Raw genomic sequence first — 27,996 nt, 5'->3', positions numbered from 1 at the left:
AAAACATAAAAAGCCCTGAAATGTATACATTTGCAATCATTACAATACCTTTGATGATGATAGTAGTAGGCTAATAAAACTTGGCGTTGTGTCTTTAACAGAGGCTCAAACTCTTTAGAGTTAAACAGCTAAGAGAAGATTAAGGCTTGTGCTAATAAATGCTCAGAATATAGTGTCAGACATACTTTCATTCCAGTGTGTAGCCTAATTTCTTAATATCTCTGCTGAGAAACAACAGCATGCCGGTGGTGAGGTTTTGATGCTGGTTTGGTTAACACTGGTTGCTGGTTGTGTGTGGTTCTTGCAGCCCATGTGCTGTTCAGAGCAGTATGACCCGCAAGAATCTCCAAAGATAAAGAACCAGCACATAACCACCAAACCATCAAAACAAAGGCTACTTTTTCTTTCAGCAGTGATATAGTCCTAATACAATTCAGTAAGATCACATATTTTTGTGCAAAAGCAGGCAGCTCTATGCTATCATTTTACCATATCAGTTACACCGAATGATAAACTAATAAAAAACTATTTCATCCATTTAATACCAATTCATATTTTGACTGAAGTTATATAATACTCTCTATTAGACAATTTTCTTACATTTAAAGCTTGATATGTGCATGCAGAAATACCCTTTGCATTTTTTTTCATCTCAGTTGAAAACTCCCTATCTCTCTGTAAAAGAATCTCCCGCGGTTTACCGCTGTATCAATCCACACTTCAGCCATTATTCATCTTTCTGGATCATCCACTGCTTTCCCTCAACCCACACTTTGGAGATCATCAGACTAGAGAAACGAGGACTGGGGTTTTACACAGACTGCACTCAGCTGGACCCTCATGAAATTGAAATATGAATGTATCTGCAGTGGTGTGGAGAGCAGGTGATTTAGTGAGGTTGTGAACCTCAACAGCTCTTGACGAATGAGAGCCGAATCACTGAAACTAGACTTTCATCAAGCTCTTTGGTGTCACGCTTTCTCTGTTTCTCAATCTCAGACATTTCCTCGAGAGAGTTCTTGGCTTTTGAAAAATAATTTTGCAAAGAAACGACCAGCAGAGGGAGACAGCAGACAGTCTATAAGGCTACAGAAGTTCATTTATGGTTTGAATCTTAAGTTTGTTTAGACATATAGTAGTTGCATGGTTAAATCTTTCTTAAATTAGTACTAGCAGTTTATAAGAATCACATTTTCCAAAAGCTGTGAACATCTGAATACAATATAAAATTTGTCAACTTAGAATTATAAGGTTCTATCTGACATTTTTTTTGACAAATTCTTCTTTAGTTATTGACAAATTCTTATTAAATGACAACTTATTTACATTATGGGATGTTTTATATATAAGTTTATAAGACTTTTTATTTAAAAAGCAAATGTTACACACATACTGCTTGCTATGGAATGCAAAAACTTTGATGCTCAATATCTCAAAATCATTCAGAACGCAGATAGAACCTTATAATTCCAAGGTGATGAACTTTACAGGCAACATACAGACAAGGATCAACTAATACAATTTACTACATATGATATAAACATAAATTTAATGTTCTATTGATTTTTGTCATAAAAGGAAAATTAATAATTGTGACACATACAGTGTATTATTGAATTTTGCCAAATATATCTGCACAACTTAAGATTTTTTTGGGATATAGGGTCACAAAGAAGATCAACTTTCTTAGCATTTTGTTGAACCAGCATGTAAGATTAGACTATATTGAGATTAACTTTATTGCTTGGATACTTTTAAATGTAAAAGTTATGACTGTAAAAAGAAAATAGCTTAGATATTGCTAGATCATTTAAATGTAAATAATTGCAAGTAACAGCAAGTAACACATTGAACAGGACATTTTTAAGTACTGTAGAAAGACAAATAGTAGTTCGTTTAAAATACAGGGTTATCTTAAATTGGGGTTAGGTACTATTTTGAGAACGAAATTTTACAGTGAAAAGATTTAAACATGGTTTAGAAGGGCTTTTTAACTTGATAGTAATTTTAAGTTAGTATTAAATACACAATAAATCTATTGAAATATTGTACTTATGAAACAGGAATATTACACATAATAATTGTGTAAAATATCAGAAAAAGTGCTAGCAGCTCATATTCTTGTTTTCCCTTATTTTAATGTTCAAAATATATTGTTTCAGATTTAGAATACTAAAAATGTAAAAAAAATAATAATAATAATAAAAATAAAAATACTTTTTTTTTAAAAAGCAAGAAGGTCGCTGGTTCGAGCCTCAGCTGGTCAGAGCCTCTCAACAGTCCAAAGACATGTGGTACAGGTGAATTGGGTAGGCTAAATTGTCCATAGTGTATGAGTGTGAATGAGTGTGTATGGATGTTTCCCAGAGATGGGTTGCAGCTGGAAGGGCATCCGCTGCGTAAAACATACTGAACAAGTTGGCGGTTCATTCCACTTTGGCAACCCCAGATTAATAAAGGGACTAAGCCGGAAATAAAATAAAACAATGAATAAAAAAACTGTTTTTTTTTCAACATTAAGAGTTGTCATAGCAGAGATTTGCAAAATGCAATTCAAAGACTTTAATAAAGAGGAAAAAATCCCCCATGATACAAAATACAAACCCCTTCTGTTGAAATATGCAGTCTGCTATTTAACTTCTTTTTTTTACAGTGTAGCTTATATGCATGCAGTTTTATATTTGATGTTTCAGATGATGGTTTTATGGCTGTGTTAATAGCTGGCATTGGCTGAAAAGGCAAAGTTAATAATACAATCTGTCATTATTTGCACAGGAAATTTTAAAAGGGTATTTCAGTTGGTGCAAGGTCATAAAATAGAATGGATATGCAATATCTTGCTGATTTTGGAATCGATGTATAGCTCCCACGACTCATTAAGCTTGCAAATAAATCATCTGTGCGCAAAATATGGCTCATGTACATTTGTCTTAAACTGCAGTCAAAAATTAAAACTTGCTTTCCAAGGACAAAGGCTTTTAAAAGTTTTTTATAAAGTTGCATTTATGGAGTGAGTGAGTGAGTGAGTGAGTGAGTGAGTGAGTGAGTGAGTGAGTGAGAGTGAGTGAGTGAGTGAGTGAGAGTGAGTGAGTGAGTGAGTGAGTGAGTGAGTGAGTGAGAGTGAGTGAGTGAGTGAGTGAGTGAGTGAGCGTGAGTGAGTGAGAGTGAGTGAGTGAGTGAGCGTGAGTGAGTGAGCGTGAGTGAGTGAGTGAGTGAGTGAGTGAGTGAGTGAGTGAGTGAGTGAGTGTGAATGAGTGAGTGAGTGAGAGTGAGTGAGTGAGCGAGTGAGTGAGTGAGTTAGTGATTGAGTGTGAGTGAGTGAGAGTGAGAGTAAGTGAGTGAGAGTGAGTGAGTGAGTGAGTGAGTGAGCATGAGTGAGTGAGTGAAAGTGAGTGAGTGAGTGAGTGAGAGTGAGTGAGTAAGTGAGTGAGTGAGTGAGCATGAGTGAGTGAGTGAAAGTGAGTGAGTGAGTGAGTGAGTGAGTGAGTGAGTGAGTGAGTGAGTGAGTGAGTGAGTGAGTGAGTGAGTGAGTGAGTGAGTGAGAGTGAGGGAGTGAGTGAGAGTGAGTGAGTGAGTGAGTGAGTGAGTGAGAGTGAGTGAGTGAGTGAGAGTGAGTGAGTGAGTGAGTGAGTGAGAGTGAGTGAGCGTGAGTGAGTTAATGAATGAGAGTAAGTGTATGCTTGTGCGTATGAGAGTGAGTGAATGAATGACTGAGTGAATTGATAAATGATTGTGTGAGTGAATGAATGAAATTATGATTATGCAAGTGAATAAATGAATGATTGTGTGAGTGAGTGAATGTTTGTGTGTGAGTGAGTGAATGAATCAATGAATGATTGTATGAGTGTATAAATGAACAATGGTGAGAGTAAGTGGATGATTGTTATCAAGTGAGTGAATCAATGAATGATCATAAGTAAATGAATTGATAAATGATAGTGTGAGTGAGGGAATGAATGAAGGAATGAATGATTGTGTGAGTGAATGAATGTGTGTGAATGAATGAGTGAATTATAGTGTGAGTGAATAAACAAATGTGTGATTGAATGAATTATTGTGTACGTGAGTGAATGAATGAATGTGTGAGTGAATGAATGATTGTGAAAGAGTGAATAAATGATTTTTGTATCTGATTTTTATATTTGTGTAAAGATTATTTCACTATTGGGCATCACGCTGGCGCAGTGGGTAGTATGATCGCCTCAAGGCAAGAAGGTCGCTGGTTCAAGCCTTGGCTGGGTCTGTTGGCATTTCTGTATGCAGTTTGCATTTTCTCCCTGTGTTCACGTGGGTTTCCTATGGGTTCTCCGGTTTCCCACACAACTCCAGAGACATGCGGTATATGTGAATTGGGTAAGCTAAATTGGCCGTAGGATAGGGCGTTACACACCGGATGCGCTGCTCAGCACCGCATATTTCTGCTGCCCCACAGAGAGCTATCTGAATAGTTTAATTTTAAATAGCATGCGAAAGTGCGTGTCATGTGTGCACCATGGTGCGGCGCTGAGCGACGCATCCGGTGTGTGACGCCCTATATCAGTGGTCACCAAACTTCAACAAAGCATTAAAATGCAACAACAAAGCATTAAAATGCCATAATGTAATATGGCAATATTTAGAACAATATTTTGTTTATGCTGAGCAATGCTTACACACACACAAACACATGCACAGACAGAGAGAGTAAGAGAGAAAGAGAGAGAGTGATGTGCCAGCAAACACACACACACACACACACACACACACACACACACACACACACACACACACACACACACACACACACACACACACACACACGACTGTAAATGAATCATTGCAAATATTCTGATTATTATTGTTTTTATTACTGTTTTATCCTAAAATGTTGATTGTTAAATGTACAGTTTATTCTGATTTATTTTTGTATTGATTTGTATGAATAATATGATATGTTGAATAATAATATAATATATTAAATATTAATGTGATATATTGAATAATATTATGTATTGTTAAAATTTTATTTAATAATTACATAAAAATATCACCTCCTTTTTTGTATTTTTTTTACTATTATTTACTGTGTGTACTATTTTTTTATTATATATGTGTTACTTTTTATGTAAACTTTATAACTGCTTTGGCAATACATTTGTAACATTTGTCATGCCAATAAAGCAATTATTGAATTGAATTGAATTAAGAGAGAGAGAGAGAGAGAGAGAGAGAGAGAGAGAGAGAGAGAAAGAGAGAGAGAGAGAGAGAAGGCCGAGCTTGCTTTATGATCTCATATCCTCTGGTGTGTGTTTGGGATGGGCGTAGTAGTCGGAGAGACTGAAAGCAGTGGTTAGTTGCGAGACAGATACGCTTCACCAAAGGTAATGTAGAACGCTTTGCGATGTTTGTTAAAAATCAACTTTTGTGCTAGTCGCGCAGTTGCCAACATATTCAAGGGTGATGTTTTTGTGTATTACAGAATGCGTTGTCAAAGTGTTGCTCTGGTAAAAGACGCAAGAATCACGCTGTTGACTCGAGAGTTGTGATGTTAGCGGTTTTTGTAGTAGTCTTCTTGTATCTCTTTTAAACTGGCGTAGAGAATCAAATAGCCTTCATTTTGACCATATATTATGGAAACACGTAAACGATAGGAATAAAGCTGCTTAATAAAATATATGCCATTTATCATAAAAACTGTTTAAAAATAATAAAGAGATGGCAAAACCGTGTATTTATGATGAACAAATGTGATAACAATACAAATATCTGGTTACAGAACTAAAACCCGCCCACAACTACAGGAATGTCGTCTGTATGGGTCAGTAGAGTTGCTTTACCCCGTTTTTGCTTCAATTCTTTTACAATTATCCCTTGTGAAAATTAACCATGGTTTTACTGTGGTAAAAGAGTTGTAACCATATATATTGTACACATGGCTGATTGGTGGTTACTGTGGTTTGAGTTCAAAAAGCTATGTTTTCTTACTTTCTGTATAGTAAAACCATGATTGACTTTCAGAAGTGAAGTGAGACTAAATTGAACTTGAGTCTTAATTTTGAACTTCTGTACTTGTTAATAATTTTTACTTTCTATTTCACTTTCAGGATGATTTGGATCTTCTCCTGGAGTCCCCATCCTCTCTGACTGTAAATGTAAGATCTTTTTTTTATTTTAGCAAGTTTTATAGAACCATGCTTTTTCATCAGCTATATAATTTTGATATAAATATCATCTGTTTGATAAAGTCAACAGCACGTGGCACAGTTAAAGAAAAAACTGGATTTAAGCCAGACGAGGATGCTGCTGAGTTAAGGAAAGCCATTGAAGGCATTGGTAATATACTATCCTAAGCATGGACTTTAGTGAACTTGCATTGCTCTACATACATTTAGATAAGATGTTGAAATCCTGTTGCTTTCTATTTGCTAACCTTATGTCACCATGAGGAACTGTTAATGATTGCGGTTGTAATTCCTCAGGCACCACCGAAAAGACTCTTATTGACATTCTGTGTCAAAGAAGCAATGCCCAACGTCAGCTGATCTGTAAAGCGTATCAGGACAACACTGGCAGGGTAAATTGCCATTGCTGAGACACTGCGAAATCAGCTGTTGAATATTGTCTGATATTTGTCTGTTTTTCACCTTAGTCTCTTTGTGATGACTTGGAAGGTGACACACATGGAGATTTTGAAGATATTCTGGTGGCCCTGATCACTCCTCCTGCCAAGTTTGACTGCCTGGAGTTCAAAAGGGCTATAAAAGTATACACTCCAATTTCTTTTTGAATGCTAATAACTAGTGTGTTCACACTTGGTTCTTGTTGGTACATTTGATTCAAATTAAACCAAAAATAACAGATTTAGTCCTGGTTCACCTGGAACACTTCCCCCACTCCAATTTAAGTAGTAATCGGCTTTAAAGAGGCTAAAAGTCGAGAGAAAACCGAGGTAAGACATGTTGATTATTTATAGTTTTTTTATTATTGTGTTTTAATCATATTAACCATAACAATGGATTACATCAAGTACATGAATAAACAAGGAAAATTATATATAAATAAAAATAATAATAGTAAAATAAGATAATAAAAAATGGTACAGAGGTAAACTATCAAATTAAATAATATTTACAAAGTCCATATAATATTAAAATTTGTACACTTTTTTTGCTTTAAATATTTTGTAAAGTAGTAATTAAACAATTTACATCACAAAGAAAATTCAGCAAATTAGGTAATGATGAAGAAACTTTTACAATTACATTTGTGAATTTAATATTTATCCAATAAAATAAATAAACTGTCTATAAATTCTGTAATGTTTGTCATGAGAAAAGTAGCAAATTATATCACACATGGAAAAATCGATGTTAAACTTACATTTTGATGTAAAAAGATGGATAAATCAGACCACAACACTCTTAAATGTGGGCATTTGACAAAAACATGATCAGTCAATTCAATAGTTGAGTTACAGAAGAAACAATTTGAAAAAGGATTTCCAAATTTAGATACAATCACGTTTGTGGGGTAGATATAACACTTTTAAATCTAGTTCTTTCGCTTTGTTGGAAACACAAAATTGGTAAGGCAAGAGCCAAGCTTTTTTTCCAATTAATTTTATCTATTAGAGAATTCCAAAGAAAATTATTTGACTGAAACACACTTCTTATATTTTTATTTCAAAATTTTAGGTCGTAAATGCATTTGTCTTTAACTAAAATTTTTGGTTCTTTTTTAACAATCACTTCAAATGGCAAGTGGCATTTCATTAAATGAGCAAGGCCATTAGTTATGGCCTTAATCATAGTATGAAATTCTTTATGAATAACAGGGAAATAAAATTTAACCATAAAAACACCATACGAATAGAAGTTCTCTTGTGGATCACGTAAATCACAAAGATAATTAATGTCTTTTTCATGCCAATTCTTATAAAAAATCTATTTATCCTTTACTAAGATGCTTTCATTGTTCCATAGCTTCACATGGTGCGGGGAGAGATTGTAAACGAAGCATAATTTCCATGCCAAGAGAGCCTGTTCATGAATGAGGTTGTTTTCAATCCCGTGGTTCCTGTGATGTGCAAAATTCAGATGGAGGGCAGGAAGTAAAAAAAACTGAATGTGAGACACAGAGAAATGTCCGTACTTTTGTGATTTATACAATACATTCAAATGAGATATAAATAGAAAATAACCACATATGTTGGGCATGATCCCTATAGCATGAAAAGGGTCAAATTTTCTACTAAACTAAAATATATTTGCCTTTCATTGAGGCAGTATATACTGTATAAACTATTACATTACATGAAAAAATACTCTATAGTAAATACTGTTATGAAGCATACTATAGATAATTACTTGAATTAAACTGTCATAGTAATTATATTGTCGCTCTGAGGTACATCACAACTGTAGTAATAAACAAATTATTCAATAGGCTTCAGTTCTCTACTACGCTATAACTATACACCATCGCAATGCATCACAGTTTACACTAATGTTACAGTATTTATTAGTTTATCAGTTTACTATGCTACAGTATTCTATATCATTCATTAAAATTATACACTTAACCATGACTTTAAAAAAACATGTTTATTATAAACTACTATAGTTGTCTTCCCCATGCGGATATCTTCCAGACATAAGGAAATAACAGATGAAACGAACGCATAGTCTACGTTATTATTTATTTATTTATTTTTGGAAGGGGGAAAGTGCTCCACAATATTAACTGTCTAGTTTTATTTCATGGCTTGTATTTTTTTCAATCGTTCTGTCAATGAACTTACCATCAACAAATATTTATCTTGATGTTCATGTTACACATGTTATTCTGCCAAAATGCCAGTAAAGACTTGGATTAATGCAAAACAAGACAGATTTTTCATTACAGTGATTACATGGCAGGGTACATAATTTATATTCTCCTGGATTTTGTATAAGTGTGTTGGTGTTTGTATCTGATTTTTATATAAAACACTAACATATAATACACATAGCTAGGTCTGTATATAATCTTTAAGGGTGCTGTCAAACGAATTATCACTTTCAAAAGTTTGTACACATGAATATATTGAAAAGAAAATATATATTACATGCCGCCTTTTCTTCCATTTTTTAGCCAGTTCCTTTAACTTTCCCCCCTAAAGAGCAAAAACTTTTTAGAACACCATAAAAGATCTTTGGAATTTCTTATTTTGGTCAATTTACACAATCATGAACAGCATAATATATTTTGATATTTTGATGTTCTGATAGTGATTCCTATGTAGAAGAACCACTTTCTGCTCTCTATCTGGATTTCGCGTATCATTAATGACGACGTCATGTGAAAACATCCTATAGGGGGTTTGGTCTCACAATGGTTAGATAATAGAATGATTGTCACTAATTAAATAGCCTTGTCAAAACATCTGCACGTGCTTCTCTAAAATGTGTTCATAAAACATCATAAAGAATTTGTAAGTATAAGAGTCAAAACATTGACATGAATTCCTGTCATTCACACAAATGCTGATCTGCTGCAAAAAGACACGTTTCTGCTGCCTGTATCGAAGTGTTATGTGCCAGATTTTGGAAAAAACATATGAGTGAGCATTCTGTCGTTTTTATGGTCACATCTTGAGACATTGTGTTCTGTTTTGCTTCATTTCGATCCATTTGGTCCATGTTTTGGCATTGAAATATGAATTGAACTGCACCAGCGTTTAGAAACTAACCAAAAGCTATCTTTTCAGCAGTCTCTGTTTAATTGTTTGGTGCACACATTCGGATGGCAGCATCCACACAATCTGGTAACAACCAGAGAAATCGCACCAGAGCTTGTTTTAATCAAACCAAATGTGCCAAGTGTGAACACACCCTAAATGTCTTTAAGGAATTGAACCTGAAATGCTAACACTGTAGAGTTTGATTACAGGGTGCAGGTACAAAAGAGAGCTTGTTGATAGAGCTGCTGGCCTCCCGCTCCAACTATCAAATCAAGGCCATGCGTGATGCATATTTGGCTGGTTGGGTTTTTATTCTCTCTCATTTTTTTACATTAAAACAGCATTTTTACTTTTGATCTCATTCAAATGTCTATTTTCCAGAAACCGGAAGAAATCTAATTGATGATCTGAAATCTGAGGTGTCCGGGGACTTTGAAAAGACTTTGTTGAACCTGGCTGAGGTTTAGTCCAATGTTTTTTTTTTTTTTTTTAGTCCTGCACTGTATTCAAATTCATTCAAATGTGTTATGCAGCTGGCTTGCTCACAATTTGGTTTTGTTTCTGTCTAAAAGGGCAAGAGGGATGAAAGTACTAATGTGGACGTGGCAAAAGCTAAAGCAGATGCCAAGGTAAAGTGTCATGATTTTTCAGCCAAATTCAGTTAAAATATTGAATGGAAAATAACGTCTGCTAATCTATGCCTCTTTTTTTAAAAAGGAATTGTCTCGATTGTATCATAATTTACTCTCCATCCTGTTCTTCAATACTGTATGACTTTATTTGCTTCTGTAAAATCTGAAAGAAGATATTCGGAAGAAGTTTAGTACACTTTTAGTTTCATTTTTACTTTTATGTTTTTCTACAGTTTTTTCCCATACAAAATATGGGAAGCGAAACTATCTGGTTACTTTCATTTTTTAAATTATGTTCCCTAGAAAAAGGGGAAGTCATCCAGTTTTTAATCTACACAAGGAAGGCAGTTATGACAGTCATAAATGAGAAAAAACAAAACTCAAGTGTGTATTTTCTGTGAGTGCTAAATAGTTTTAGCTGAGTCATGACATAAGTTAAATGTAGGGTATATTCATTTAATAAATTTTTATTTAATATATATATATATATATATATATATATATATATATATATATATATATATATATATATATATATATATATATATATCTCTCTCTCTCTCTATATATCTATATCTATATCTATATATATATATATATATATATATATATATATATATATATATATATATATACAGTTGAAGTCAGAATTATTAAACCCCCTGTTTATTTTTTTCCTGATTTCTATTTAACGAAGGAAAGATTTTCTAAACACATTTCTAAACATAATAGTTTTAATAACTCATTTCTAATAACTGTTTTATTTTATCTTTGCCATGATGACAGAAAAAAATTTTTACTAGATTTTTATTTAGACTATTTATTTATTTAGATTTTTCAAGACACTTTTATACAGCTTAAAGTGACATTTAAAGCTTAACTAGGTTAATTAGGTTAACAAGGCAGGTTAGGGTAATTAGGCAAGTTATTGTTTTACGGTGGTTTGTTCTGTAGACTAATATATAGTCTTTATATATCGATGGTAGATCGAAAAATATATAGCTTAAAAGGGCTAATCATTTTGACCTTAAAATGGTTTAAATTATTAAAAAAATTAAAAACTGCTTTTATTCTAGCCAAAATAAAACGAAAGAAAAAATATTATAAGACATACTGTGAAAACTTCCTTGCTCTGTTAAACACCATTTAAGAAATATTTTTAAAAGAATATAATAGGTAGGTAGAAAGGTTTAGATAGATAGATTGACAGACAGACAGACAGGTGCATTTTTTTTAAATATCAGCAAAGTCAAAATATGATATTGAATTTATACAACAGTTCAATAAGTATTTATTCACTTTTTAGGCACAATATTGTGTTTTTCATTAACCAAAACAGTTTCAAACTGCCAAAGCAAAACCTGCAGTTTTTTCCTTCATGAGTAAATTAGGTTTTTGCAAAGAGAGAAAAAAAAATTGTTCTTCTGGTGAAGCAAATCTTTCTTCTTTGTTTCTGTTTAATGTTATCATAAAGCTTATATTTTCAGATTGTGGTCTTTAACTTCTCGCTTAACTCCTTGCTGCTCGGTGTCTTGCTCTCTTATTGGCTGTAGGTTATCGTTGAGGTGTTAAATCGCCAACAGGTTTAGATATTTAGTAGGTCAAATATTTCACAGGCATTGGCAAAACATAGATCATTCTCTCAGCTCTGGGGCCTCATGTACGAAGACTTGCGTGGAAATCATACTAAAACATTGCGTACGCACAAAGCTGTAAATGTGCGTACGCAGAAAAAAATTCAGATGTATGAAACACTGCGTACGCCGAATTTCACGCATATTCTTTTGTACATCCGAATGAACGTGAAACTGAGCTCAACCTGCACGAGCACAAAACCCCTCCCTGCCTCCTCCCCCGTATGAATATGCTAATGACTCTACTTTGGCAAAACCCAACGAAAAAGCAATGACAAAAGCAAGCAAGAAGAGAAACTTTGAACAGAATGTGAATTGGAGGTGCTGCTTTCGGAGGTAGACATTAGAAAAGCGGTGTTATTAGCAAGTTTGTTCTCCGGAATTAACAACAAAAGAAAAAAATAGAGTGGGAGAGTTTAGCTGATGCGGTTAACACAGTTGGGTCTGAACATCGCACTGAGTGAATTAAAAAAGAAATAGTGTGATTTATAGGTGTAAAATGTTGCAGTACCGCTAACAGTCTCAGTGGCGGAGCTCGTAAGACGCATATCAACATGTTTTGACACGTTCGAGCATGAACTCGGTTCGAATCCAGCGTCTGATGAACTCTTTCTTCTTTTTTCCCCATATCTACATATCAGATTTTGCCCACTATTTATCACGAGAAAGACAAGTAGGAATCATCAATAAGTTTGTGCATCAATTTTATTTGCACATTTATTGAATGGAAATTTTTCTGATTCATGCATGCAAATTCATCTTCAGATAGTGTCTTTATAGCAATGTGCGTGCGGTAGATAGCTCAGATTACATTGGGAAAACAGGCGACCGCTGCAAATTGTGCTTTAATGTTTAGCTGGTCAACTGTATGGTATGGAAACCTTATATACCTGCTAGATGAACCCGTCTCATACAGCTGCCATTGCAAGGCTCAGACACTTTGTAGAGAGGAATTTAACACAACTGCCTCTAGGAGTCGCCAATGGAAATAAAACAGACACACACAAAAAATGTGCGTACGCCAGCCAGAAAGCTGCCGTGAAGCTGCGTACATTCCCACGTTCAGTTCATTGTTAGTAAATCCAAACGTGAGCGATTCTGAGCGTGAAACCTGGCGTACGCAAAGTTTTTGTGCGTACGCAGCGTTGATACATGAGGCCCCTGGCCTTTAATATTTCAAAATTTGTGACTGTTGCTTGCATGAACGAGCACTTATTTACCTCTGATTTCTGGCATTTTTCTCAGCGATTTTACAAACCCTGTCGGAAGTGAATATCAGAGCTAAAATCATGCAGTGTAAACTCTGCATTAGTTCCCAAATGAATCAGCCTTTTTGAATGAATCAGTTAAATGAATTATTAAATGAATCGCTCATTATTCAGGGACTTGTTGTAGCCTATTTGTTGTTTTAGTGTCATATTTATTTATCCATGACAGGCCTAAACCATCCTAGGCAAAATATTCTTTATCCTAATAAAAAAAAAGCGAAATTAAATATATTTTCTGTCAGTATCGCAGCTTTTTTTCTGCAATCTCAACACCTATTATTTTTTCTACTGTGCAGATCTTGTATGAGGCAGGAGAGAAAAAGTGGGGAACAGATGAGAGCAAGTTCATCGACATCCTCTGCCACAGAAGTGTTGCTCAGCTCAGACAAAGTATTTTATATTTTACAATCATTTTACACTTATGTGTGGCATAAAACCGTTTGAAAAGTTTGAAAATCCCTGGCATCATGCAGATTTACTTTCAACAGTGTGAAATGTGTTTTGCTGTTTTTCTCTTTCAGCTCTGGTGGAGTATAAGAGTCTGAGCGGAAGAACCCTTCAGGAAAGCATTGAACGAGAGATGTCTGGATGTCTGGAGGATATTCTGGTGGCTATAGGTGATGTTATCAAGCTTTTAAAGTTATGTTTCAGCCAGAAATGAAATCTCTGTCATCGATCATATGTTCAAGTTTTCTTCTGTGTAACTCATTTAGAATTTTGACATCTGATGGAATTTATTGACTTTCATATTGTTGTTTATTTTTAATCTTCTATGAAATACAATAAACTGGTATCCAATATTCTGCAAAATATCCATTTGTAATCAACAGAAGAAAGAAACTCAAACCGGTTTGGAACAAGTTTAGTATGAGTAAATGATGGCAGACTTTTCATTTGTGGGTGAACTGTCCCTTTAAGAGACTATTGCTGCTCTTGATATTTTGTGGAAATGTATATTAGTTTTGAAATGTTTATTTAGATTTGTACATGTCATATAATTACTGTATATATTTTTCATGCTTTTTTAATTTGTTGCTGTTTTAGTGAAATGTGTGAAGAGTGTCCCAGCATACCTTGCAGAGCGTCTGCATAAAAGCATGAAGGTTAGATCTATTTTTCTGTCCTCGTTACTTCTTTATTTAACACATTTCTCAAGAAATTCCCAAGTAAAGTTATTATAGTTTAGCATTTTTAAATTAGTTTTAATTTTGATTCTGTTTTTAAATTTGCTCTACATTTCAGTTTAGTTATAGTCCTTAATGGTTTTGTTTAGGGTTATTGTTTTGTTCTTTGTTCACATCTGTTTAGTTTTTTATACATTTATTTTTAGTTTTAGATAATTTAGCACAGTTAAGTTCAGTGTTGACCAGAGCAAAGTTTAATGTTTGCAAGCTTGTTAGCCCTTGAGCAAAACTCTCTTAGTAGTAATATAGTTTATACAGACACTGAACCCAAAATCATATTACTTAAATGTGTAGACCATTTCAATGTGGTTGAGTCATTGGCCCATAAACATTTCTGCGTGTTAACAACTATTTCATAACTGTAAAAAGAGGCAATTCAACCGTAACTTTATGTTAAAACAGCTGTCATAACATTATTTATCAATATGGGGCTCTTTTTGGATTCTCGGGAGCTATAGAAATGAAAAATGTAAAGCAGGAAATATTGGGACCATTGTTTTGTGTACATCCCTCAAAATGCTAGGATATAGGCAAATGTATAACTTATGAAAGATAATGTACTGTTAAACATGCATATTCTACAGATATTTTTGGCCATGAAGAAAATATTTAGGGCTCTATTTTGACGATCCATGCGCAAAACGCAGGGCGCAAACGCTTTCAGGGCATGTCAGGACGCATTTTTGCTAATTTAAGGACGGTAAATCTGCCTTGCGCTTCGGCGCATGTTCTAAAAGGGTTGAGTTTATTTTCTTAATGAGTTATAGGTGTGTTTTGAGAATAAACCAATTAGAGTCTCATCTCCCATTCCCTTTAAGAGTCAGCTGCGTCGCGCCAAGAGCGCATTCGCTATTTACAGGACGCAAAGTAAGTCTAAGTGGAAAAAATTAGCATTTCACAAGCAGACAGTTAACAGTTAACAGCTTTTTAACAGAAAACTGTTAAACAGAGCATCTACTGCGTGAGAATGAGAGATAATGGATCACTTTCACTTTGGCTCTTGGATAGGGAAACCTTTACGCACAGACAAAAATTTGTCTATAAATAAATACTTTTGTTTGTTAAGCGCAAATATTCATTTCAACACTATTTCTAAATTCAGTTCTAATTTCCAGCAAACGAATAAATGAATAATAATAACAAATTGCTCTCAAAAACTTGAGTTATATCCTAAAACACATGCTTTGCCCCATATGGTGTAAAACCTGACAGGTGGGCAAATCTAAGCTTGTTTTTAATAAAACAAATATACTTATGGATATAATAAATAATACTGCTAATAATAATAACATTATACAAAAGCAAATTGTTATGAATGAACTGAAAAAGCCTCCCGCGATGAAGAAGACATAAAAGCAGTGGTTTTTCATATTTATGTAGGCTAGAAAATAATATGTTTTGTAATATTTTAATCCTTTATATTTATATTTTATATCTATTCTTATTATATACTATATATATCCTTAATATTTACATTTTTTCATATGTAAAGATATTTGCCTATTGCTCTCTCGTGCGTATTAAGCAGTGTGTAAGCGAGGCGCAACTCTGCGCCGGAGTTTAGACCGGGTTAGTTTTGGTCTAATGAAAAATCTATTATAGTTTCTCAAAATAGCAACGCGCCAGCGGTCCGCCTCAGAACGCCTTCCTTTTTAGACCAGAACGCCTATGGGCGCAAAAATGAGCGCTAATGCATTTGCTATTTAAACAGCGTAGCGCAGCGCCTCAAAACGACTTTTGCGCCAAGCTGAAACTACCAAAAGACTACTGAGCCACGCCTTGTGCCACACTGCGCCGGGTGTATGATAGGGCCCTTGATGTGTAAATAGAAAATATTAGAGTTTGCCTAATGAGTTTGTCTGTAATTTGGCGCCATCTACAGGCATTCCCTAAATTCATCTACAGAATGAGAATGGGTTTAATGTTTGCGATTGCAAAATATTATTTTATTTCACTTAGTCTGTCATTAGGGGTGTAACAGATCATGGTCGATCCATGATTCATACGGATGACAACCCACGGTTCGGAACACACGAGACCTGTGGATTAATATGTTTTTTACTTGTAGTTGAATACTAAATTTGTTACGATCGCTGAGAGATCACCTCTCGAGTCATTCAAATCACACGTATGAAAGCATTTAGGCTTTTCAGTAAAAATATAATGATGATAGAAGAAGTTTTGGTAGGTTATTCGGAATGTGGTGGATTTTCATAAAGGTGTTTTCTGTCATCACTTGTTTAGCCTGCAGGAATGTATTCAATGTAAGCTGCATGATTAATCATCAAAAGATCCGGTTCTCAACACCCACACAACATATTATAAGTGATGGTGATTTGCTTATGTTTATTAATCCTTCAAATTGCTGCATTCAAATATGAAAATGCAAAAATCAAGAAAGAGATTAAGTCCTTAGTCTTTTGAGTTAGTTATGAAGTTACAGTCAAATAACACAGAAGTACTGGGATTACAGCTTATAGTTTAAGTAAAACCACTGATGTTTATGGTAAAGATTACAATCACCGCCACATGCATTTAACTTGACGCTTAAAAATGAAAGTTGTAGGCAGCAATTACATTATTTAACCAATAGGTGGTGACAACCAGCCATCAAAAATAAGCCATTGAATAATTCTTCCAGCAATAAAACATGGAAGTTTTATGAGCGTATAACTGAATCGTTTATTGAAAATGCGACTAAAAATAAGTTTGGGTTGTACAAATTATAATGGTAGATTTCTACATTTAGCTTATCAGTAGTAGTAACAGTGAATTTTTCAAGGTACTGAATATTTCACAATTTATTTTATTCAGCTGATTATTTCTTCATTTTATTTGTAATAAAATTACAGGCTCTAATGTATGTTTGTTAAAACCATAAGTGTCTTTAACTGCTATTTTTGTAATAAATGAAAAGCAAATGACATTAGCCCCTTTCACACAGTGATACCGGTAAATATCCGGAAAATTTCCGGAAAGACTTTACCGGTATATTGAAAAAAGCGCTGTTCACACAGGCGAGGACGTTACGGAAATTTTCCGGAAAAGAGCATTCACACATCCATTCCAAAATACCGGTAAATTCTGACATCATTCACCACAAATGAGCTTTAAACGGCTGTGCTTGTATTTGTAAACATTTGACTAAATTACAAACTCTGTGGATGATCAATATTGTGAACAACTTTCGCAGGATCACTTTCTCATGTCGAGATGTTCATAATATGTGCGTGTGCAGGCGCTCACAGGCTGTTCCACAGGCACACGCAAAGCTTGAAGGTAAACAAACAACGGCTTATCATAAGCATCTCATCGATGATTATTTACACAGTTGGCATTAAGAAGAACATATAAACGTGATCTGACTAACTTCTAGCAGCTAAATGTGTCTGGAAAAATATTCAAAGGCTTTTATCCTCACTAACCGCGCGGACGTAAATGCGTCTGACTGTTGTGATTGGCTAAAGCAGACGTCTCACGTCAGCACGTTCTAGACGTGCACGCGCTTATTACGGGAATCTTCCTTCTGCATTCACACAGCGCAGCATTCCGGCAAATTGCCGGTAATGTTACAACTTCTCTTTCCGGAAAATAGCCAGAACGAATTTACCGGTATTTTCAAAAAGGACCTGTTCACACATACAACCTTTCCGGAAAATTGCCGGCAATTTTCCGGAAAGGTCTGTATGTGTGAAAGGGGCTTATTGTCTCCTCCCCTTTTTGGCTGATTCGAAAAATGGTCCAATCCGTGAATAAAAAACCATGATGTGATCCGAACTATAAGATTTGTAAACCGATACATCACTTTCTTTCAGTAACTGCTGTTAAATTTAAATTAATTGTCGTTTTTCATTAATCGTGAATTTATAATTATTGCTGTTGACAAATTTGTAGTCATTAGGACATCTCTAATATGAAGTACCGCACGCATTATGATAAATCTATAAAAAAACATTTTTTTGACTTTTTCTTTTCTTAAAATGGATTGGAAAAAATAAATGTTTAAAATACTTTATGATGTGTTGCCATATGGCAACAACGCCCAACAGTGGATCTACCTTAGAAATTTCAAATGTAAAACTTTCCTTATAATTAATAATTTTGTTGTTTTAAATTATTTAATTGTTGTTGCAGTATTATAAGCTTTACACAGAACTTACAAATAACACCTTATTAGTACTTTCCAACAGCTTTCATTAATTCTATTCTTTTTTGCTAAATATTATTGAAAACAATCATAATATTGTATTATCATGTACACAACACACAGTCGGTATAAATATTTCCTCCAGTAAATATTATAACAAATAAAAAACAAGTCGAATATATCCAGATGCTTCAGAATAATGCATCTACTAGCTAACAATGTTTATATATTATACTATATACTATACTACCCATCTTATCTGAGCTAACTTACCTAAACTGTCTCCATCAAATGCATCATTCTCATGGTCACTAAAACCCATCTCATCCTCACTTTCATCTGCAGGAAGAGCCAGTTCTGTCCTTTTCTTCTTTCACTTACCATAGAACATGGTGGTGCTCGCTAATACACTGTTCCCTGTATTCATATCTATTCAAAAGTATTATTGCCATTAAAACTAGATTTTATCCATATTGCATATTCTATTAACATATGACTAATCAACATTATATTACTAGCTTTCATGGTGTTATTGTTAAAAGTTCATATATAAAAAAGTTCATATATATAATTGAAATAATTAAAACTGTATGAAACATGATTTAAAACGACTCTATTCCAAAAAGAATAAGCAAACTCCTCTAATAGACTCATATGTCCTCCTTTCAGGGCACTGGTACCACTGAATCAACCTTAATCAGGATCATAGTAAGCCGATCAGAGCTCGACCTGCAGGACATCAAGGCAGAATACAAGAAGCTGTTTGGCTGCTCTTTGTACTCCACCATTGAGGTAAGAAGCAGTAAATGATCTCAAAAGTCTTTTCTTGGCTCTTCCTGCATTTCAGTTATGAGTATATAATCATATTTTGTGTATCATATTTGTGGGGAACTCTGCATTTACTTTAATCTCTGGTCCTTTTATTGGTTATTATAATTGTATTTTAATTGACTGTTTATTTTATATATATATATATATATATATATATATATATATATATATATATATATGTGTGTGTGTGTGTGTGTGTGTGTGTGTATGTGTGTGTGTGTATAGCCTATTCTGCGCTCAAGCGGAATCTCGCGCTGAGAGTGTGTTGGGGGAAAAGAAAACATTTTAATAATCTGTTAATAAAATAGTGCAGCATTATTCTCAGTCAGTGGCTGAAAATATGAAGATTGCTGACGCTGCAGACATTTCCTTTCGTCAAGTAGCCAGTTGATTGCTGCGTCGCGCTCTTTCACAGAGGCTGCATGAGAGAAAGTGCAACTCGTTTTTTTTTTTTTATTTTACAATCACGCAACTTTGGTGTTATTGTGTGTACATATATTTCCATGGTTATATAGACAAGATTCTAGTATTGCATAAGTGTGGGCATTATTTTACCATGGTAAAGTGGAGCATTTCTTGGCAAGTTAATGATTTATTGTTTAGTAATTAAATTTCATAGTTATAAAATACATTTAAATAATATTTTAACACTAAATTATTCAGGATTATTTATCGCACCAAAAGTCATTTCAAAGCAACATTAAATGTTCGTAAACTTTTAAACTGTTTAATTTGTGTGTAAATGCCTGATGCAAAAGCTTATTTAGGCCTGCTAAATGCATCATGCAATTATAAAAAACTGGTGAGTACAAATATTTATTTTATCTTTTTTCTGCAAGTTGTATGTAAACATATACCCTAAAATTACTTGAAAACTTAAAATTGGTAGAGTGTGCGTCGCTATACTGTATATACTGTAAACACTTTCCCCTATAAGCACCTTAATATTTTAGAAGTTTGTTCAATCAATAATTGATCTTATCCACCCTTGACCCACCCATAAGTAAGCTATAAATATACATGCAGCCTATTTTTGATTACCTGACGAGTGCATTGACAGCAGCACTCACTGATATAATTGAGAAATTGTGTGCTCCTTTTGCACAGTGTCATCCACATGATGGAACTCGTCGTGAAGATGGGAGAAAAATTAAACATGTTAGACTTGCTGCGACGGTGTCGTGAGGCGTAGCAGACATGGGATCGGTTGTCGTGAACTTTGCCACATTACACGAGAAGAAACGATTGAATCTTGTGTCACGACACCTGTTTGAGTGAATAGACTCAACTTCAGGGCATAGGCGTGCTCGAGGAGGGGGCTGTAGCCCGAGTGTCGGTATTAACCAACGCAATCGGTAGGTTACCCAAGTCTTCCTCGCGTCTAAGGACCACACATGGAGGTTCCAAAGATAGGGGCGAGGGTGCCAAATGGTGCCCTGTCCCTGAGAGAGTAGGTCCTCTCTCAAAGGGATTTGCCAGGGGAGGGCCGTCGCGAGGAGGGAGAGCTCTGACATTCAGAGGGGTGCAACCAGCAGACCTGTTCCTCGTCCTCCGTGACCGTGCACAGTAACTGCGCGAGCAGGCTCACTGGGGGAGACGCATATTTGCGCATGCCCTGAGGCCAGCTGTGAGCCAGTGCATCCATGCCGAGAGAGCCCTCGGTCAGGGAAAAGAACAACTGGCAATGAGCGTTCTCAGGGGAAGCAAACAGATCAATCCATATCAGCTGAACAGACTCTGGGTGGAGTCTCCATTCTCCGGGGCGTAAAGGCTGCCGTGAGAGCGCATCGGCTGCACAGTTGAGCTTGTCTGAAATGCGAATGGCGCGCAGCGATTTCAGCCGCAGATGACTCCAGAGGAGCAGACGGGGGGCGAGCTGAGACAGGCGGCGAGAGCGAATACCCCCCATGCGGTTGATATATGCCACTGCTGCCGTGCTGTCCGTCCTGACCAGAACGTTCTGCTGCTCCAGCACCGGAAAAAAACGGTGGAGAGCAAGGAACACTGCCAACAGCTCCAGGCGATTGATATCCCAATGCAACTGGGTTCCTTTCCACAGGCCCTTAGCTGTATGCCCGTGGCAAACAATCCCCCAGCCCGTGGTGGAAGCATCTGTTGAAACAACAACATGACTGGACGCCTGTCCTAGTGGCACTCCGGCCTATTGGAACGAGGGGTCGTTCCAAGGGCTGAGGGCACGGCGACACAGAGCAGTAACAGTAACTCTATGTGTGCCCGCATGCCATGCGCGTCTGGGGACTCGATCGTGAAGCCAGTGCTGGAGTGGTCTCATATGGAGTAATCCGAGCGGCGTGCCATATGCCCCAGGAGCCTCTGAAATAATTTCAGTGGGACCACTATTTTGCTGTCGAGCTCTCTCAGACAGTTCAGTGTCAGCTGAGCGTGCTCTCCGTAGAGGCGCGCTGCCATGGTGACCAAGTCCAGCTCCAGCCCGAGAAAAGAGATCCTCTGCATGAGGGTGAGTTTGCTCTTTTCTCGGTTGACCTGAAACCCCAACAGGTGGAGGTGCCGGAGCACCTTGTCTCTGTGCATAATCAATACTGTGTACCTCCGGGAAGAAGGGGACGAGAGGCTTCGAAGGCTTTGCCTTCTGGTCCACTACGTAGCACCTTTCTTGTCAGTCAGGCCGCGGAGCTGGGGGATAAACCATCTCCAACCCCACAGCCGAAGCAGCCTGGGAAAGCACGGCTAACATGTCCGTTTCAGGATCTGTTTTGACAGCGCTCACCTGCCCGAGAGGGGCAAGCGGGCCTGAATTCTCATAGGACAATGAAAGCCCACCCTCCGATGCAGCAGTGGACGTCTGGTGTCATCGAACGTAAGGGCTACGATCTAGTTATACGGATCGCTTCCTCCGCTGGAAGCTTGGATGGAGCGCTTGGAGGAGCGGGAGGTCCGCGGACCCGGAGGCGACGGATTATCTCCCACTGGAACCCTCAGATCTGCCCGAGTGCCCGCTGCAGTGCAGGGCACAACTGGGGTGGTTCACCATTTTTGGAAAGGCTAGCCGCGATCTTAACTGCGCAACAGTCATGGCATCGCAATGACAACATGAACTGCCCGCGAGCAGCGCATTAACATGCTGGACCCCCAGACGTGCAACGCAGTGCTCGTGCCCATCATCCGGGGAAAGAAAGCCACCGCATCCAGAAACGCACGGTCAGAGCGCCATCCTGAAAAGGACGTGCTGCACGACTGTGTTGCTCTTTTTGTGAAATAGCAACTTTATACGCACCGCTCTGGAGGAACGGATCTATCAGATCTATCCCAATCAGAAGCCATGGCTAACAGGAGAGGTCTTCAACCTCCTGAAGGCTAGGAACACTGCCTTTAGAGCTGGAGATGAGGCGAGCCTAAAGTCAGCTAGAGCCAACCTTTCCCGTGGCATCAGAGAAGCTAAGAGACAGTACTCCAGAGGTATAGCCCATCGCTTTAATGACAGCAGGGACACACGGAGTCTGTGGAGAGGAATACAGTCCATCACAGACTACAAACCCCAACCACAGACATGTGACAGCACCATCCCCCTGCTGAACGAGCTAAACAAATTCTTCGCTCGTTTTGAGGTACAAAACAGCACCATTGCACAGAAGATGCCACCTCCCCCTGGTGACCAGGTGATGACTCTGTCTCCGGACAGTGTGAGGAGGTCTCTCAGCAGGATTAACGCACGCAAAGCTCCGGGCCCTGACAACATCCCAGGTCGGGTACTGAGAGACTGTGCATCAGAACTTACTAATGTCTTCACATACATTTTTAACATCTCTCTAACCCAGGCTTTTGACCCCACCTGTTTTAAAGCCACTACCATCATTCCGGTCCCAAAAAACTCATCTCCCTCCTGCTTTAATGACTACCGTCCAATTGCACTGACTCCTATCATCATGAAGTGCTTTGAACGGCTTGTTATGCAGCACATCAAGTCTGTCCTCCCCCCCTCCCTGGACCCGTTTCAATTTGCTTATCGGCCCAACCGCTCGGCTGATGATGCCATCTCCACTGCACTTCACACAGCACTCACACATCTGGACAAAAAAGACTCCTGCGTCCGTATGCTGTTCATAGACTTCAGTTCAGCATTCAACACTATCATCCCCCAACAGCTCTCTCAAAAACTGCTCCAGCTGGGGCTGAACACCTCTCTGTGTAACTGGCTGCTGGATTTTCTCACTGGAAGACCACAAGCAGTACGGGCCGGCAGTAACACATCCAGCACCATCACTTTAAACACTGGGGCCCCTCAGGGATGTGTTCTGAGCCCTATCCTCTTCACCCTGCTCACTCATGACTGTGCACCATCACACAACTCCAATCTGTTCATCAAGTTTGCGGATGACACAACTGTGGTGGGTCTCATCAACAAAAACGATGAGGAAAACTACAGAAGTGAGGTGAGCCGTCTGGCCGAGTGGTGCAGAGACAACAATCTCTTTTTGAATGTGGAGAAGACGAAAGAGATTGTTGTTGACTTCAGGAAAGAGCACACTCTCCATGCTCCCCTGACCATCAACGGTGCGACTGTGGAGCGTGTGAGTAGCACCAAGTTCCTGGGTGTACACATCACTGAGGATCTCTCCTGGACCAAAAACTCCACTGCACTGGCCAAAAAATCACAGCAGCGTCTCTACTTCCTCCGCAAACTCAAAAGAGCAAGAGCACCAGCCCCAATCATGTACACCTTCTACAGAGGCACTATTGAGAGCATCCTGACCAGCTGCATCACTGTGTGGTTTGGAACCTGCAATGCATCCTGCAGGAAAACACTTCAACGCATAGTGAGAACAGCTGAGAAGATCATTGGTGTCTCTCTCCCCTCCCTTCAGGACATTTACAGCACACGTCTTACCCGTAAAGCCCTCTGCATAACAGCAGATGCCACCCACCCAATGCACAGCTTCTTCAGTCTGCTGCCATCAGGGAGGAGACTGCGCAGTCTCCAGGCCAGGACCAACAGACTGAAAGACAGCTTCATCCATCAGGCTGTCAGGAAGCTGAACTCTCTCCCAGCTCTGCTCCCCGCTCCCTCCCCACGCACCTCCTCCCCTCGCACCTCTGGACTCTGACACACACACACACACACACACACACACACACACACACACACACTCATCTGCACTGGTCACTTTATGCAGACACATATACTACCTCCCAATATGTCACTGTCACTTTATCACAATTATCATGTTTACAAGTTCTTTTTGCACTATACTGTTTTTTATCTGCACAACTCTGGTTTACTTTGCACTCATTGCTATATGCCCTTAATGTCACTGTATTGTTTACAATTTTTTTATTACATATGTATATTTCTTAGACCACATTTATGTGCAATGTATATACTGTACATTTTCTAAATTTTCTCTTTTTCTTAAACTCTACTATTTTTTATATATATATTTTATATTAATGTTAAGCACCTTGGGTCTGAGAGTAACGCAATTTCGATTCTCTGTATGTCTTGTACATGTGGCTGAATTGACAATAAAGCTGACTTTGACTTTGACTTTGACTTTGATCTAAAGAACGCCAGGCAAGGGAGAAACCCAGCTCGACCGTCTGTAATGGTTTTCATCAAAACAGATGTTATTGTGTGTACAATATAATTTGCTAAATTTTAACAGCTCATTTGTTGTACTCTTGTAAATTAAATTACATTTGTAGTTTCTGTCATGCACTGGAGAGGAATTGACAGCCTTGCTTGTGTGATATTATTTTATTAGAATGTTTAAGTGTATATATAACCCATACAGGATTATTTTATTGAGCTATTCTAACTCAATACACACACAATAGATGATTTTTGACTTGAATTTTTGACCCCTTTTCATAGCCTTTTTTTGTTTAAATTAGAGATATGAAAACGCCCTACTGACACAGGGGATTTCATGACCCTTTAAAATGCGTCAACTATCCAGTCTTGGGGAGAAGCGAAAAAGAAGGAATTAAATATGAAACTGCTTAGCAAGTTTGTTGTTTTCAACCCAATGTAAGTGGACCCTATCAATAGTATGACTTCTGTAGACATAAAGTAAACTCTTTTGAATGCAGCCGTGGCTGATGCTTCCCAAAGAGCTTCATAAATTGAATTTGTTAGTTCAGCTGACTGATGAAAACATCCAGAAGCCAAATTCTAATTTCATTCCAGTATGAAGTCAAATAGCAAAGCTCATGTGAGTTTAATATTGAACTACAGCTTGATTTTTCAGTTTGCTTGACTCTCTTTAACCCCATCAAACACCTCATACTGTGTCCTGACGTTCCCATTGAAACCGCAAATCTCCTGCATTAACGCATCAGCAAGTTTCTGTCTTTGTTTCCTTTCTGCTTTTTATTTGAGTTTCCAAATGAAGTTGTTTTTGACCTCTGGCTGCACTATCTTTGTTTCCTTTTTGTTGTTTATTTTACTTCCCCAATGAAGTTGCCTTTACAATGTGTCCATTAGTTATTGTATTTACTAACATTAATGTATTTACTAACATGAACTAATAATGAACAATACTTGTTCCTGTATTAATCACTGATCCACATATGCTAATGCGTTATTAAAATCAACATTCATGCTTGAGTTAACAAAAACTAACAATGAACTCGTTTATTTACATTACATTAACAAAGATGAATAAATACTGCAATATATGTCTGTTTATTGTTTTTTTATGGTAGTAAATACATAAACTAATGGACCATTATTGTAAAGTATCACCTATATGTTTTTTTCAATTAATAAATAGGTTAAATAACACACAGGTTTAAATATTTAGAAATATTTAGCAAGTGCATTATGAGGATTGTATTGATGATACAATGTTAAAAATGTTTTTAAAAGTCTCTTGTGGTCACAAAAGCTTGATTTTTTTTTTTTCATGAAAAATAGGGATTTTTTTTGGTATAATTTAAAAATCAGTTTAACAGAGCTGTTTTTTTTTTTTTTTTTTTTTTTTTTTTTTTTTTTTTTTAATATACTTAAAATGAAATGTATTTCTGTGATGCAAAACCAAGTTTTCAGTGCTATTAGTCCAGGATTCTATTCTTCAAAGAATCCTAAATAAATCTATAACAATATAAGATACAACATGATATTTTTAATTACTTACTCAGCATAGATAATAATTTATAATTCAACACTAAATGCTCTTTTAAATAATGAGTCTTGTGACACCGAAGACTGGAGTTATAATGCTAAAATTCAGCTTTAAATCACAGAAACAAAATCACAATTAAAATAAACATTCAGCTTTGAATCACAAAACAAAAGAAAACAGTCCTTTTGAAATTGTACATTTGTAAATATTTATGACTTGTTTTTATTGAGTTTGATACTCTCTTTTAGCAAAAATTACATTTAATTATTTTAAACTCACTATTAATATAATAAATTATGTATTTTATATCTTTATTTTTAGTCTGAAACATCTGGAGATTTCCGTAAAGCCCTGCTGAAGATCTGTGGTGAAGATGGCAAATGAAAATATTCAAGAAAACTCAAGACATCACCGCTGAAGTGCTCTAATGTGAACGAATGTCCAAATGTAACCTGTACTAAATGCTAAACCAATCATAAGAGCTTTATGGCGTATATTTCGTCAACTAACATGATAAACAGAAAGCGAGTTTTCTTGGCTTTAGATTATTTTTAATATAATGCAGTTTACATTTTAGTATCGAACAAATCCAAATGCAGATCATGACTGAAGAATAAATCATTTCTCTGTTGTTTTATTAATTTTTTTTAACCAATCAAGAGCTTTATGACGTATATCTCTTCAACTAACTTAATTAATAGAAAACGAGTTTTCTTTGTTTTAGAATTTAAAATAAAAAATATGTATAACACAGAACAAATCAAAGTGTAGATTCTCACTGAATGACTGAAGATTAAAACATTTCACTGTTTTGTTCTTGGCAGTTTTGTGTTGCTGTGTTCTTCCACCAGCAGGTGGCAGTAAGGCATCTTTATAAACTGTGGAGAAGAATAAAGAAACCGCTTGAAAATCCTCCGTTTATGTGTTTGAATAAAATGTTAACATTTCTTTGGTTCTATTTTTAATACATTTTATTTTAGAATCACTCTCCGTTGCTTCACAATTTGTAGTTTTGTATCCACCCTCATATTCACCATTCCTAAATTCCCCCAAAAAAGGTATAGAGAAATTCTTCTCTGGCTCTTTAAATTGTTTGATAGCCAACCCTACAGTATGCCTGCATGATGCTTCTCCAGGCCCCCTCACACAATTTTGCTCTTTACTGTATTCTAAAAAACAAACAGTTGCAGTCAGAGTTATTGGCCCCCTTTTGTTTTTTTTTCTTTTTTAATTATTTCCCAAACGATGTTTAACAGCAAGGAAATATTCACAGTGTGTCTGGTAATATGTTTTTCTGGTGAAAGTCTTATTTATTTTATTTTGGCAAGAATAAAAGGAGTTTTACATTAAAAACTTTGCCCCTTTAAGCTATATTTATTTTGATAGTCTACAGAACAAACCATCATTATACAATAACTTGCCTAATTACCCTAACCTGCCTAGTTAACCTAATTAACCTGGTTAAGCCTTTAAATGTTACTTTGAGCTGTATAAAAG

The 27,996-nt window shown here is 36.5% G+C and overlaps 1 protein-coding gene across 1 annotated transcript; it reads left to right on the top strand.

Moving 5' to 3' along the window:
* The first annotated feature begins 5,269 nt into the window (after positions 1-5,269).
* On the top strand, positions 5,270-27,411 carry anxa3b (annexin A3b). Its single transcript, NM_001007302.2, has 14 exons — positions 5,270-5,360; positions 5,756-5,797; positions 6,084-6,131; positions 6,225-6,312; positions 6,459-6,553; positions 6,629-6,742; positions 9,910-10,000; positions 10,082-10,161; positions 10,273-10,329; positions 13,531-13,624; positions 13,756-13,851; positions 14,279-14,337; positions 19,235-19,357; positions 26,821-27,411. Exons 2-14 carry the CDS (start codon positions 5,783-5,785, stop codon positions 26,881-26,883), a joined length of 1,023 nt encoding a protein of 340 aa, NP_001007303.1. The 5' UTR covers positions 5,270-5,360; positions 5,756-5,782; the 3' UTR covers positions 26,884-27,411.
* The last annotated feature ends 585 nt before the right edge of the window (positions 27,412-27,996 follow it).

The sequence above is a fragment of the Danio rerio genome, chromosome 10, assembly GCF_049306965.1.
Source record: "Danio rerio strain Tuebingen ecotype United States chromosome 10, GRCz12tu, whole genome shotgun sequence".
In the NCBI taxonomy this organism is placed as follows: Eukaryota; Metazoa; Chordata; class Actinopteri; order Cypriniformes; family Danionidae; genus Danio; species Danio rerio.
Note: the sequence above shows the minus strand (reverse complement) of the source record. Positions and strands in the feature narration are given on the sequence as shown.